Source organism: Eptatretus burgeri, chromosome 1 (genome assembly GCF_056783735.1).
Source record: "Eptatretus burgeri isolate ZD-2024b chromosome 1, Ebu_testis_v1, whole genome shotgun sequence".
Taxonomy (NCBI): Eukaryota; Metazoa; Chordata; class Myxini; order Myxiniformes; family Myxinidae; genus Eptatretus; species Eptatretus burgeri.
Window position 1 is genome coordinate 62,255,525 of NC_140961.1, and position 14,952 is coordinate 62,270,476.

The 14,952-nt window shown below is 42.3% G+C and overlaps 1 protein-coding gene across 5 annotated transcripts in view; it reads left to right on the forward strand.

Moving 5' to 3' along the window:
- Nucleotides 1-1,275: 1,275 nt before the first annotated feature.
- The window catches only part of LOC147034590 (uncharacterized), a 170,480-nt gene continuing 156,803 nt past the window's right edge, over nucleotides 1,276-14,952 (forward strand). For 4 of the 5 annotated variants that reach the window (XR_015059352.1, XR_015059357.1, XR_015059356.1 and 1 more), the window contains exon 1: nucleotides 1,276-3,153. Coding sequence is in view for 1 of the 5 variants with exons in the window: in XM_085885745.1 (XP_085741871.1) it covers nucleotides 3,147-3,153 (7 nt within the window). In the remaining 4 variants the exon portion in view is untranslated. Of the gene's footprint in view, nucleotides 3,154-6,812; nucleotides 7,014-7,108; nucleotides 7,302-14,952 lie in introns of all 5 variants that reach the window. The other variant, XR_015059350.1, reaches the window with a different exon arrangement.

Sequence of the window (14,952 nt, forward strand, 5' to 3'; positions counted from 1 at the left end):
AATAGAAACCTTCAAAAATCTTCTCTGAAGTGGCTAAACAGATCAAAGCAAAACTTTACAAGTATGACCACCATGAGGAACAAAAGGTTCACACATGTGACATCAAAGGTCATATGGTTCGGCAGCCATATTGGATTTACACTAAAACCTATAATAATGAAAAAACCTCCAGAATGGGTGACCTTCTTCACACAAATGTTCCAAAAACCTTGGATGTTTGTTAAGGAATAATTGATAGGTGATATTGTTTGGCAGAAATATTGGATTGAAAAAAAATATTAAATAATGTTTTATCTGGAACTGCTTAATCAATCGACATGAAACTTCAAAATTATGATCTTGTAGTGATGTGGAATAAACGTTTTAAATTTCAACTTTATCGGATACATGGTCTGGCAGGCATAATTATTTAATTATTTCGATCTGGGTTGTTTTTATTTTATTTTTTTTGAATAAGTCTCACTTGGCTGTGCCTGGATGGGTTTGAGGGTAGAGGAGTAACAGCTAAAATGTGAATCCTATCCAGATTCCTCCTGATAACTTCATCTTTGCTTTTTGCTTGTTCGGGTTCCTTCTGATGCCTCTGATATTTGCTTGTTTGAGTTCCTTCTGATGACTCCAATGAAAGACTGTACCTAATTGGTCTTGCATTTGATTGGAATTTATTTTATTCACATTCTGAATTTAATTGAATAACAATGAAAAACGTCATTGGTCATGGTCAGGTGTCCAATCAAAGCGGGGTTGCATCAAAGCGGGATGTGTTGTTACCCAGTCATCACTTCCAGCAGTTATTAAGTGGCAGTTCTAATTATGTCTATTATTAATGACGTAACACAGCAGTACACAAATGCCACACAAAATACACCACACAGAACAAGTTCTTTCAAGGATCTGCAATCTCTGATTGCTCTTTCTAGTTGCTGTTGTGAAATCCACAATTCTAGTTCCATGAAGTCCTGTCTGACTTCTGGCAACATTCATAATCAGATTTTTCAAAATATCCCCATACTGTACAGCTTCCCGAAGCTCTGGCAGAGACAGTCTGGTTGCAGCATTTACCCCATCCATCCAGTGCACACAAGGTCTGCCTCTTCTTTGTTTCATCAACCATACTCAGCATGGTTAATTTCTCCAAATTTTCATTTTCTACATGCATGATGTGTCCAAAGTTTGACATTTTCTGTTTTACCATCAGTTTTGTAGACACTTGCATTCTTATATTTTATTTACTCTCATGGCCTGAAAGGGATCAAAGAGTTAAGAAATATCTCAACCAAAATTATTGCATTATAAATACTGGCACATGCCACTAAAATGACCCCTGATGGACAGAATCAAATCAGATGCAAAAATAATGGCAGTCTTCAATTCACTTGAGACTGAAGAGCAGACAAAGGCTCGGCCTGAGGATCAACGTGCAAGACAAGCAGCCTCTCAGTCAGCTGAGACTGCAGAGCAGACACAGGCTTGAGGATCAATTTTTCAAGATAAGCAGCCTCCAGGTCAGCTGAGACGAGATAGCAGACACAGGCTCGGCTTGAGAATCAACATGCAAGATAAGCACCCTCCAGGTCAGCTGAGACGACAGAGCAGACACAGGCTTGTGTTGAGGATCAACATGCAAGACAAGAAGCCTCCAGGTCAGGTAAGTCTACAGAGCAGACACAGGCTTGGGTTGAGTATCAACATGCAAGGCAGGCAGCCTCCAGATCAGCTGAGACTACAGAGCAGACACAGGCTTGGCTTGAGGATCACCGTGCAAGACAAGCAGCGTTCAGGTCAGCTGAGACTACAGAGCAGACACAGGCTCAGGTTGTGTATCATCATGCAAGACAAGCAGCGTTCAGGACAGCATGTTGAGCATCCTTGGAAGGTGAAGCATTTCAATATAAGTCAAAGTGCATTTTGTAACGCCGAAGATTGGTAATTCGAACAAAACCATAAGGCCATCATTCCCCAATTTGTCATGCATTAAATATTTAATAATATATAATGAATTTAATTTCACCGGGAAACATCAGGTACTTCAGCTAGTGTTCAATAAACCATTGTTTTTATTTCACATAGCAGCAAGAAATTACTAGACATCATTAAACACAGAATATAAGACTGCATCAAGTGAGAAATTCTCATTGAGCGAGCAGGTTTCATAAAAGGATGAGGTTGAGATAAAAATCACAAATCTGAGGTGGATCAAGGAAAGTGCAAGGGAATGTCAAAGGAAAGTGTATCTCTGTTTTATTGATTAGTGGAAAGCTTTCATTTGGGTGGATCATGAATTGATGTGGGTTACATTGAGAGAAAATGGGACGTCGGAGCACTTGCTATGTCTGAGAAGAGGCATGTACACTTCACCATAAGCCACAGTAAGAACAGAATATGGAGCGACAGAATGGTTTGGAATTGGAAAAGGGGTCTAAAAGGGGTGCATTTTCTCCTTTTATTTCTTTCAATCTGTATAGTGAGAACATCATGGGGAAATCAAACTTGGATGGCAGAGAGGCTGAAGCTAGGATTTGAGGAAGATGTATCAACTACTTAAGGTATGTTGATGATATCACTGTTGGCAGAAAGTAAAGAGGTATTAGTGAAACTGCTGCAGCCAGTGAAGAAGGAAAGTGAAAAGGCTGGTCTTTATTTAAACCTTAAAAAAACAATAAAATCTTATCTCCTGAGAAGATGGACGTCCTCAGATTGGGAGACAATGATGTGGAAATGGTGGAAAGTTATGTCTTGCTGGGTTCTAAGATTGAAGTGAGTGGAGAATGGAGAGGAGAAATTAATCGACAGTTAGCGTTGGAGAGAACAGCAATGTCACGAATGACAAAAATCTGGAAAGACAAAATATGACGACACAAACCGTGGTGTCAGGTGGTGAATGGAAGGTGGTGAATGCTCTTGTATTTCCAGTTGCAATGTATGGATGTGTGTAATGGGCAGTTTAAAAAAAAGAAAGGGAGAATACTGACAGTTGTGAAATGTAGTGTTGGAGACGAATGTTAACAACAGCCGCGTCATAAAGGTTTTGTCTTCACCAGAAGCAGAACAACAACAACAACAACAACAACAACAACAACAACAACAACAACAACGCGGAGCTTTCTTAGAGCCAGCGCTCACAACGCGACGCGGCTAAAAATCCCATGGAAGGTAAGAAGAACAAACAAATCAGTGCTTGAAGAAATTAGAGATTAGACCACCATGTACATTAGAAGCAATGATGAATGAATTTGAATTTGATTATTAACAGAAGCGTTCCCTTAGAAGTTCCAGAAATGCTCCGGCGGGCACCTTACCATGCCTATCTTTGTGACATGGGACATTAAAGTTATAAAAGCAACAAACTGATGGTGCTGAGACTGGGAGGATTAGAGGTGGGGAAGAAACGTATCAACGTAATACACAGTTTCCGTTATTAACTTGCATACATAATATGACCTTAAAATATGATCATCACAATACATATTACGAGATTGCGGCAGTGTAAAGGAAAATACTCACTCGACACCTGAACATGGAGGTGTATAATAAACCTGTGTAAAGGATTTTTTTTATAACAGACACACATGTATATACTATAGTAATTAAATTTGTGTTCTCAACAAATCACGATATACAACCTCAACATATCAACTTCACAATACATATTACTCAGTTGCTTGCGTGGGGGGGGGGGGGAGGGGACAACCCCCAGGCAGTGTATTAGCACAAGATCCGATCGAGGCCTGAATGCCAATAATCTGGTTTTAATTTATTTTTTTATTTTTCAATTTTATTTTTTATCCAAACAGAGCCATCGACCTTCCTTGGGATGGGAGAAGTGGCCATGCAAAGTTTGGTTGCATTGGTTTAAGGAGGGTGTGAATGCATAAACGAACAAACAAACAAACAAGCAAACAAATTTTCTTCTTTATATTGTTGCGGATCCGCGTTCGAGGCCTGCCACAATGGTGAGTACTTGGGTCCCTCCCGAATGCCCAGTCCTCAAGCCACTGGGCACAGATAACTCCATGTGCCGGCGGATTGCTACGCAACCACGAATGCCAATTGGCACGGACAAACCTGGCAGCGTTACACTACTCCGCATGATACCTTACCTGTGGATAGCTGGTTAATTGGTGTCATGTGCCTTCAGCACACACTTGGATTTCTGACAAGCATGACAGTGAGTGTGCACTGGCTAACAAAGCAAATTATTGTGGTACAACTTCCTCTCTAACTACACTTGTGCACTGTCAGACAAATAAAGGAAAAGACAACTGAGACAGATTGGAAATTGCAACAAACAATTCTTTATTACAAACACACAAGCAATCAATCATTTAAAAGCACGTATTGAGAAGCAAAAAAGCAAAAACGTACATAATAGCAGATTTAACCATAGCATGTATTCTTCTTCAATCTCACTAAAACAAAAGCATTGGCCGTCATTCACTCAGGGAAGAAGAATAAATCAAGAAGGACTTGAAAATAAAATAAACGTAATGTATGGAGAAAATGAAAAATAGCCATTTGCTTTCTCCCTCACTTCACCCAAATATATAAGAGAATGCAAAGGAAAATGGATGGGGAAGATAGGCAGTAGTGATGTGATGTGATGGGGACATGCAGCCACGTCCCTGAGGTGCACAGACCCAGTAGGTGAGTCCTCTCTGGTATCCCAGATATGCAAGCAAGATGTGCGACTCACCCTCCTCTGTCCCTCCGCTTCTGCCTCTTCTGCTTTCTGCCTTTTACTTCTATCAGCCTTTCTACTTTCTCTGCCTTTCTGCTTTTCGACCTATTTTTGTCCCTACTCACCTGAGCCTGTCCCTCTGCTTCTTTTTTTTGCTTCTTCACCTCAGCTCTCTTCTCTCCTCCCACAAGCCTTCTCCCCTCCCATTGGTCCACATCCGCTGTGAGCAGGGGCATGTGTGGAAATTGTGCATGACGTCACTTGTGGAATTGCCACGCCATTCTGAAGGAACTGTCAATGAAACCCACACCCCACCCTATACGCATCCAAAGCCTCAACGAGAGCCTGCAGCCTCCTCCTTCGTGCGGAAAACACGCAGTCTCATTGTTTTGCACTCTACCACGCCTGCGAGAAGTGGCCTGCGAGGTGTGGCGTGACAAGCACCAAGTGCCACGAAAATCCACGTGAGATGTGATACGAACATCAATGTGGGAGCACCCGACGGGCCATTAAGGAATGCGCGGATGGAGGGAAAACGGAAAGGCATTCCGCCGGACTGAGGGATGATCGAACGGCCATGGAATTGAATGTAAGACCGATGGAGTGAAGGAGGAACTGTTGAAAGGATGGTACATGGAAGGGAGATTATTGGTGGACTGTTGAAATGGGATTAAAGGAAGGATGATTGAAAGTAAAAGAGGAATTGAACAGAACGATGGTGTGAAGGAAGAACAATTGGAAGTAACAGATGGGGAGGGGGGAGACATTACACTGGAAAAATACAGCCAAACCAACGCATTCCCCCCCCCCCCCCAAACAGCCCTTTGACAAGGGACGAAGGATTATCTTTACAAAGATTCATTAAATAGCTGATCATCGGGTTACCTACAGTACTTGTCCATGCTTGCTCTCCCACTGGGGTAAGTTTTCCAAAATCATAACAATATATATATATATATATATATATATATATATGTGTGTGTGTGTGTGTGTGTGTGTGTGTGTGTGTGTGTGTGTGTGTGTGTGTGTGTGTGTGTGTGTGTGTGTGTGTGTGTGTGTGTGTGTGTAGGGTGAATATACTGATTCTGGCTCACTTTTCCCCATGTAAATGAATGGGGGATTTTCAGTGATTCATTTTTTTCCCCCTAAAAAGTAAACCCCCTTTTTATCCCAAGGTATATTTATTTGTATCCCCTTTTAACCTCGGGACACTTTTTTCAAATAACCAATGCAATAAGATAAAGATTTGTTCAAGTAATAAAGGAGTAATGTGATTTGTTAAAGGTGATTCTAAAGAAATATCTGAAACATGTAAGCCCAGGAACACTTTTTCAAATAACCAATGCATATTGTTAAGCTCACTCATTGAACCTATAAAGACATTTCATTCTCAAATTCCTTCAATAGTTTAATTTTCTTTGCACAATAATCCCCATCGAAAATATTTAAAAACAAAACATTTGAATCTTTATATTTTTTAACATACGCCTTTTGTGCCATGACGAAATGATAAACTTCTCTTAATGCTCATGTTTGACCACCTCCTGAGCCACAGGTTATTTTTGTTAAGCCACGCCAACGTTTCATAAGCCCCGCCAACATTTATGATTTTTTTATAAACCACGCCCACTTTCCTAAGCCCCGCCCACTCCTCATTAAGCCCCGCCCAATTTTCATGAGGTATTTCCATAAACCACGCCCACTTTTTCTAAGCCCCGCCCACTTTTGCTAAGCCCCGCCTACTCTTACGTCATTTCCAGTTCATCTCTGACTCACAAAGAAATCACAAGAAAATTCTGGAATGTTATGGTTTTGAAAAATTTCCCAACGAAGGCTTGCCTGGACTTGTCCGGGGAATTTCCAAAGGAAACCACACCCACCAGACTTTCCCTATAAAAGCCTCAAGCCCAGGCTCCATTTTAAACTTTTTTTTTTTTGCTGGCAATGGTGTGCTGTGTGCTTGCCTGGAGATCGATGACTTGTATGGAACTAAACCTTCAAGTTGGTGAATTGGATTCAAACCTCTTATCTGTTGAGGTAAGATTTTATTTGCCTATTTTCAAAGTTTGATTGAAGCATTGACTCATTTGATAATTAAATAACTGAAATAATACATTATTATTTTCTCTCACAGGAAATTGTATCTGAAAATACCGATTTTGCCACAACTTGGGGCGAAATTGTTGGCTTGGTTGAAGACCTTGTGAGGGACCAAGACCCACAGAACGAGCTAGGCCTTGAGTGGGATGACTTTGGGGTTCCTTTGAGCTCCACTACTTGTATGGAACCAAACCTTCAAGTTGATGAACTGGATTCAAACCTCTTATCTGTTGAGGTAAGATTTTATTTTACTATTTTCAAAGTTTGATTGAATCATACTCATTGAATAATTAAATCACTTCATTGATACATTATTATTTTCTCTCACAGGAAATTGTATATGAAATGCAAAATGAAAATACGGCTTTAGCCACAACTTAGGGCGAAATTGTTGGCTTGGTTGAAGACCTTATGAGCGACTAAGACCTGCAGAATGAGTTCGTCCTTGATGACCCAACCAAAGAGTTATACCTTGCAGACCAGCAAAATCCTGAAAAAGAGTTTTGCAACAACAGTACTCATTGTGAGTTATCAAGACAATACCCCCTGAACAAGTTATAAATTGTTGAGCCAGAATACAAGTTTTACCTTGGAGACTCACAAATTTCTGACATTTTTAAAAATGGAGTTTTCCTTGATGATCCACAGTTATACTATGTGAGATCTATCACTGAAACCCATAAAAATTGGAAAATGGAGTTTTCCCTGATGATCCACAGTTATACTATGTGATATCTATCACTGAAACCCATAAAAATTGGAAAAAATGGAGATTTCCTTGATGATCCACAGTTATACTATCTGAGATCTGTCACTGAAACCAATAAATATTGGAAAAATGGAGATTTCCTTGATGATCCACAGTTATACTATGTGAGATCTATCACTGAAACCCATAAAAATTGGAAAAATGGAGATTTCCTTGATGATCCATGTAATGAAAGCGAGAGAAGAACCTTCAGAGTGTAGGCTTTATTCCATTTGATTGAAGCCGCTTCTACGGGCACATCAGGGAATACAGGTGCAGCAAGGAGTACATAAGCAGTAATGTATACACGTGCAACTAATCACCGCAAAATAAATCAGTATAAGCACGGAGTCCGATATACTCTCAATTCTCACCATTCAACGAGCACCAAGTGAACCGCCGCCGTAAATGACAATGCCCCTGGGACAATCCCCCCGACCGCGGAATCTTGGCTTTATCTATTCCGTGCTCGAGCCGTGCGACATGTGATCACACGTCACGACCTTCAATTCACCACATTCTCCCCGTCTTTAAAATGTAACTAGAGGCCCAACTAACGCACCATGATTGCTTCAGCGCTATAGGAGTATCCATTTCAAGCAACGCGAACTATTTAAACTACAGAAGCATACATGCCAAGCAGTGAGGATTATTTTGAGTTGTAGGAGCATGGTAATGAGCATCGATATATGATGTAATGAGCATATAGGAGCATGAGCATCGAGGATGCCGATAATCCCCTTTACAGATTGAGTCGGCGAGGCGGTATTATCCGTCGACATCTCCGGGAGTAAATGGCGGTTTCACTTGAGGGAGGCTTCCGATTCTCTTGGTGAGCCTCGACTCGTGCCGGGGATGACTCCTCGATCGCTCTCGGGTGGAACGCGGCAGCTCCGTCGCCACCGTTCCCAGGTGGAGTTCCTGGGGGGGGGGGGAGCACCTGGGGAGGGGATGTCAGAGGGAGGAGTGCCAGATGGTGGTGTACCTGCGGGAGGAGTACCTGAGGGAGCCAAATGGCGAATCGACACAGTGGTCTCCCTGCCATCCGGGAGTCTGACATGAGCATACTCTGGATTAGTATCGATGAGTTCGACCCCCTCCACCATGGGTTCATACTTGCTTTGTCGTACCGGGTGTTTCATGAACACTGTTCCGGGATGGGTTAGCCAGTTGGGCACCGATTGGCCGTCAACATAACGTCGCTGGTGAGTAAACATTCGTTCGTGAGGAGTTGCATTGGTGGACGTGCAGAGCAAAGAGCGTATGGAATTCAGAGCGTTGAGAAGGGTAACCTCCCACCGCTCGGGGCCCAGTCCTCTTGATTTCAATGCCAGAGTTATGGCTTTCCATATGATTCCGTTATACCGTTCCACCTGCCCATTACCCTGTGGGTTGTAACCCGTCGTTCGACTAGTTGCTATGCCGTGCTCTAATAGGAACTGTTTTAGCCTGGCCGACATGAAACACGGCCCTCTGTCTGAATGTATGTACGAAGGTTTCCCAAACATAGCGAAGAGGTCAGAGAGACATTTCACGACAGTGCCCAAGGTCATATCCGAGCACGGAAATGCGAAAGGGAACCTTGAATATTCATCAACAACAGTGAATATGTATCTGTTGTCTGTCTCGGTCGGCAGGGGCCCTTTGAAGTCAATATTTAGTCTCTCGAAGGGAGAAGTGGCCTTGATCAATCTGCCAGAAGCCGCGCCATAGAATCTGGGTTTTAGTTCAGCACAAACAGGGCATGAAGCATTCATTTGTTTAATATCTTCGATAAAATAGGGAAGGTTTTGTCTGCGCACGAAATGTGCCATTCTGGTTACCCCTGGGTGGCAAAGAGACACATGTAGGTCTTGCAAAGCCTGACTGATTGTCGCCGAACAGTAGACCCGAGAGAAGGTATCTGCAGCAGGGTTTTCCCTCCCGGGCCGGTAAACAATGTCGTAACTATAGCAGGCTAGGTCTATCCGCCATCTCAATTTTTTCATTCTTAATTTTCCCGTTATTTTTCCCATCAAACAAGAATGCAACGGATCGCTGGTCCGTGACGAGCGTGAAATGGTTTCCCAGTAACTAGTGTCTCCATTTACGTAGGGCTTCGACAATAGCGTACGCTTCCTTCTCTATTGCTGAGTGTCTCTGCTCGCTTCCAGAGAGAGTTCTCGAGAAGAACGCGACGGGTCGCCCAGACTGATTAAGCGTCGCAGCTATCGCGTGATCAGAAGCATCTGTTTCCACCACGAAGGGCACCGAGCTATCGATTGATAATACCACGGAATTACTGATATCATCTTTGAGGCTGTGGAAAGCTTTTACAACAGCGGCATCTGGTGGGAAGTTTTTGCAATGCACGAGGGGATGTATTTTCTCGGAGTATTGGGAGATCCATCTCGCGTAGTAAGCGAACATGCCTATCACCCGGCGCATTGTCTGCAGGTCCTGAGGTGGGGGTAGCTCACGAAGTGGGCGCAATTGTTCAGGATCAGGCTTAATCGTGCCGTCGGCTATTGTGTAGCCGAGAAGGTCAATTGACCTTGCCGAGAATATGCATTTCTCGTAGTTGAGGGTCAGATTATATTTTCTAGCAATGCTCAAGAATCTGTCCAGATTCCTATCATGTTCCCCCTGATCCTTACCGCACACTGTGACATTGTCCACGTAAACAAAAGTGTCTTTGAGGTTTTCATCTGAGATGATGTCGTCCATAACTCGTTGGAAGCAAGCTACTCCATTCGTGACTCCGAACGGAATCCTCCTGAATTGGTAGAGGCGTCTACCTGCCTGGAATGCGGTGTATGGTTTGTCTTCCTCTTGGATGGGAATTTGATGATGGGCGCTTCGCAAATCGATGGTGCTCAATATCTTATAATTGGCCACGCGTTCAACCATCTCGTCTATGCGCGGCAAAGGGTAGGCATCGAGTTGGGTGAAACGATTGACTGTTTGGGAGTAATCGACAACCATTCGTTTCTTATGGTTCTGATTGGCGGTGACCAACACCTGTGCGCGCCATGGCGAATCACTCGGTTCTATAATTCCTTCTTCCAGTAATCGCTTGGTCTCTGAAGCGATGAAGTTCATATCAGCAGTGGTATATCGCCGCGATTTGATCGCTATCGGTTTACAGACTGGCGACAAGTTAGCAAACAGCTGGGGGGACGTTACCTCTGCAGTGGTCAAAGCATTTAAAATTAGACGAGGTTTGCTTCCTCCAAAGGGTATTTCGACGCTCGTGTGCTGCTTGAGGACATTATGACCCAGAATTACGTCTGCGCATAAATCACGAAGCACCAGTACCCTTACATCCCGATGCGTGTACCCTTTTACGTCCAATTCAACATTGCAGTACCCTCGTACGCGGGACTGTAGTGATGTGGCGGCCATGCATACCGTATTATCTGTCGGGTGGATCTTCCATTTCCTCCCCTTCACTAGCGAGCTGTTGACGAAACTCTCAGAGCTACCGGTATCAATCAGAGCTTCAGCCATATGCCCGTTAATTCGTACGTTGATGATAGCCTTGGATAGATTCCCCGGTGAGGCTGCAGTTAGTTTCTTTTGTGAGTAGAGAGCCGCAGAAGTGGGTTTATTTCTCCTTAGAGTAGATTTACATACCCTGGCATAATGCCCTTTCTTGTCACAATTCATGCATGTGGCATCTCTGGCGGGCATTTGTGGCGGAGGTGTCTTTTGTACCCACAAAAGAAGCATTTACCAACCAAAGTAGTTGCTGAGGAGTTTGACGAGGTCTGGGTATCCGACTCCTCGGGTTTTTCTCCATCCTCTCTGTCAGGGGTGCCCTGTGGGGTTCCTTGAGTTTCCACCGTAGCGGCGTTCATTAGCAGCATCGGTGTCCCAAATGACTCAGATTGCTGCTGAGCCATATCCATCGCTCGAGCCTGGTCGACTACCTTTTCAAGAGTGGGTTGCGCTTTCTCCAGTAAGCGTTGCCATATGTGGGCTGACCTGAGCCCTTGGATGAATGCCTCTCGGGTCGCTTCATCTCGGTGTTCCTCGGCGGTTACGGCCCGGAAGCTGCCGTCTTTTCCCAGCTGTCTCAGAGCTTGCAGGAACTGATCGATGGTCTCCCCGGCTGCTTGCTTGCGTGTGTTGAGAAGATGTCGTATGTACACCTCGTTCTTGTGCTTCACGTAGAGCGCCTGCAGCACGTCGATCGCTGCATCGTAGGTGTCGCACTCCGAGAAGAGCCTGTATACACTGGGCGAGACATGATTCACAAGGGCGGCCAATTTGTCGGCTCCCTCTTCGATGATGGTCAGATAGTGTGAGAAGGAACGGAACCAATGCGACCATTTCATTTCCAAGTCAGTCGCATTTGGGTCTGCGTCGAACCTCTCTGGTTTGTAGATCTTGTCCATCGTTGGTTGAGAGAGCCGAGAAAACCAAATGGAATAAATTGAAATGAAAGTGAGAGAAGAACCTTCAGAGTGTAGGCTTTATTCCATTTGATTGAAGCCGCTTCTACGGGCACATCAGGGAATACAGGTGCAGCAAGGAGTACATAAGCAGTAATGTATATACGTGGAACTAATCACCATAAAATAAATCAGTATAAGCATGGAGTCCAATATACTCAATTCTCACCATTCAACGAGCACCAAGTGAACCGCCGCCGTAAATGACAATGCCCCTGGGACAATCCCCCCGACCGCGGAATCTTGGCTTTATCTATTCCGTGCTCGAGCTGTGCGACATGTGATCACACGTCACGACCTTCAATTCACCACAATCCACAGTTATACTATGAGATCTATCACTGAAACCCATAAAAATTGGAAAAATGGAGAGTTCTTTGATGATCCACAGGTATACTATGTGAGATCTATCACTGAAACCCATCAAAATTGGATAAATGGAGATTTCCTTGATGATCCACAGTTATACTATGTGAGATCTATCACTGAAACCCATAAAAATTGGAAAAATGGAGAATTCTTTGATGATCCACAGGTATACTATGTGAGATCTATCACTGAAACCCATAAAAATTGGAAAAATGGAGTTTTCCTTGATTATCCACAGTTATACTATGTGAGATCTATCACCGAAACCCACAATATTTCTGGAAATTGTGATTCCACCTTGGAGTCTTGGACAGATGGTTATATATTTGGAGACTTGAAATATGGGTTCTGGCTTGATAACTCACAATGTGATACGTATCTTGGAAACTCAACAGGAATGTGGTTATACCTTGGAGATTTGAAAAGTTGGGTTTATTTTGGAGACTTGAAATGCGACCACTCTTTCGGATCAAAACCTATCAAGAAAGTTCTTACTCCCCCTTTCTCCGTCACCAAACCTGAAAGCCTTAAAAGACAGAATTGGAAGAAGAGAAAAAAACATAAATATATATATATATATATATATATATATATATATATATATATATATATATATATATAAATATATATATATATATATATATATATATATATATATATATATATATATATATATATTGTTAGTTCTGGGAAGAAAGTGCAGGCTTACTCCCCCTTTCGACATCATTAAACCTGAAAGCCTGAAAAGACAGAATTGGAAGAAGAGAAAAAAAACGAAAAAATATATAGGTGGAAATCTCATTTTGAAAAAGACATTGTGTTGGGCGAGGGTTGGGGGGCTGCAGTTGAGATTTTGAATGTGAGGGTTTGGGTTAAGATTTTGAATGTGAAGGTTGGGACACACACACACACACACACACACACACACACACACACACACACACACACACACACACACACACACACACACACACACACACACATACACACACACATACACACACACACACACACACACACACACACACACACACACACACACACACACACACACACACACACACACACACACACACACACACACACACACACACACACAACCACCAAACAAAAGTTAAGCCTTGACTATTCAGTTGAAGATTCTGTGTTTGGGGTTCACAGATCTAAGAACGTCCCCCTTCACACACATTATATACTGTTATACACCTCGGACTTGGCCCTCGAGTGTCCACAACGGTGTATAGTAGGAGGGAGTGAAATGCCAACCCATTTCTCCCATTGCACACACACACACACACACACACACACACACACACACACACACACACACACACCAACAAACAAATGTTAAGCCTTGACTATTCAGTTGAGGATTCTGTGTTTGGGGTTCACAGATCGAAGAACGTCCCCCTTCACACACATTATTTACTGTTATACACCTCGGACTTGGACCTCGAGTGTTCACAATGGTGTATAGTAGGAGGGAGAGAAGGACCAACTCATTGCTCCCATGGGTATTATCTGCTTAGTTTTGTCTTTTGTAATTCCTGTGAATAAAATGAACCTAAAATCTGTTCCCCTTCTAAATCATATATCTTATAAGTCCAAGGAACCGTATCTATTACATAAACAATTTTTAAAAGTCCGTTCGTCCATCGTTTAATATAACCTTTTTCAAAATGAGATTTCCACCAAAATATTCTTACGATATCACCAACTTTGAACTTATGATTTCTGATATTAATCTCTTTTTGATATTTTAATTTTGTAAATGTTTGTTATGGTTTCATATTCGTTGACGTGTGAATCGTGTCATTATACTGATCCACAATATCCTGAATAAAAGATGACCATTGTTCTGAACCGAGTTCTGTGTATTTTTTAATATAGTCTCTGTTTTAAGGTGCGATTAAAACGTTCAACAACAATGGCCTTCCCTTCATTAAAGGTACTGTATAATGTAATACTGTTATTTTTTTTTAATTAATAAATGTCATATTACAAAACTCTCGACCCTCATCAGTCCACAATTTTTTAGGTTTTCTCTTACTTTTATTAAATATCTGTTGAAAGGCTAACATAAGAGTAATACCTGTTTTGTTTTTTAAAGGGACAACCCATGCGTATCTACTCCTCAAATCAATAACGGTTAAAGCAAACTTGTACCCCTTATAATTATTGAGTTCAATCAAATCAGCAGACCAGATATAATCAACTTCCTTGGAATAAACCTTCCTTCTTCGAAACTTTGTGAATATTGGTTAATGTAATTCATCAGCTTATTGCTCTTCAGTCTAAATGACATCATTAGAGCCTATAAGTTTTTTGAATTTACAAAGTTAAAGTTTCAATTTAGCACTGATCATCTTAACGATGAACCGATCAACTTTTTCTCTCAAGGTTGTATTTTGAATCAGAGACAAATTATACAACATTTCTCTATCGGCTTCATGCTTTTCTTCCAAAGTTGTGGGATTCCCATAATCAATATCGTGTCTCATGCACACTTCATCAACTAGATTGATGAGTTTACTCCATTATTTAGGATTGTCTGCCTCATCTACTCTTTTAACCAAGTTTGTGCCTGGACCACAGAAAGAATACCCTGGTAGATGTAATTC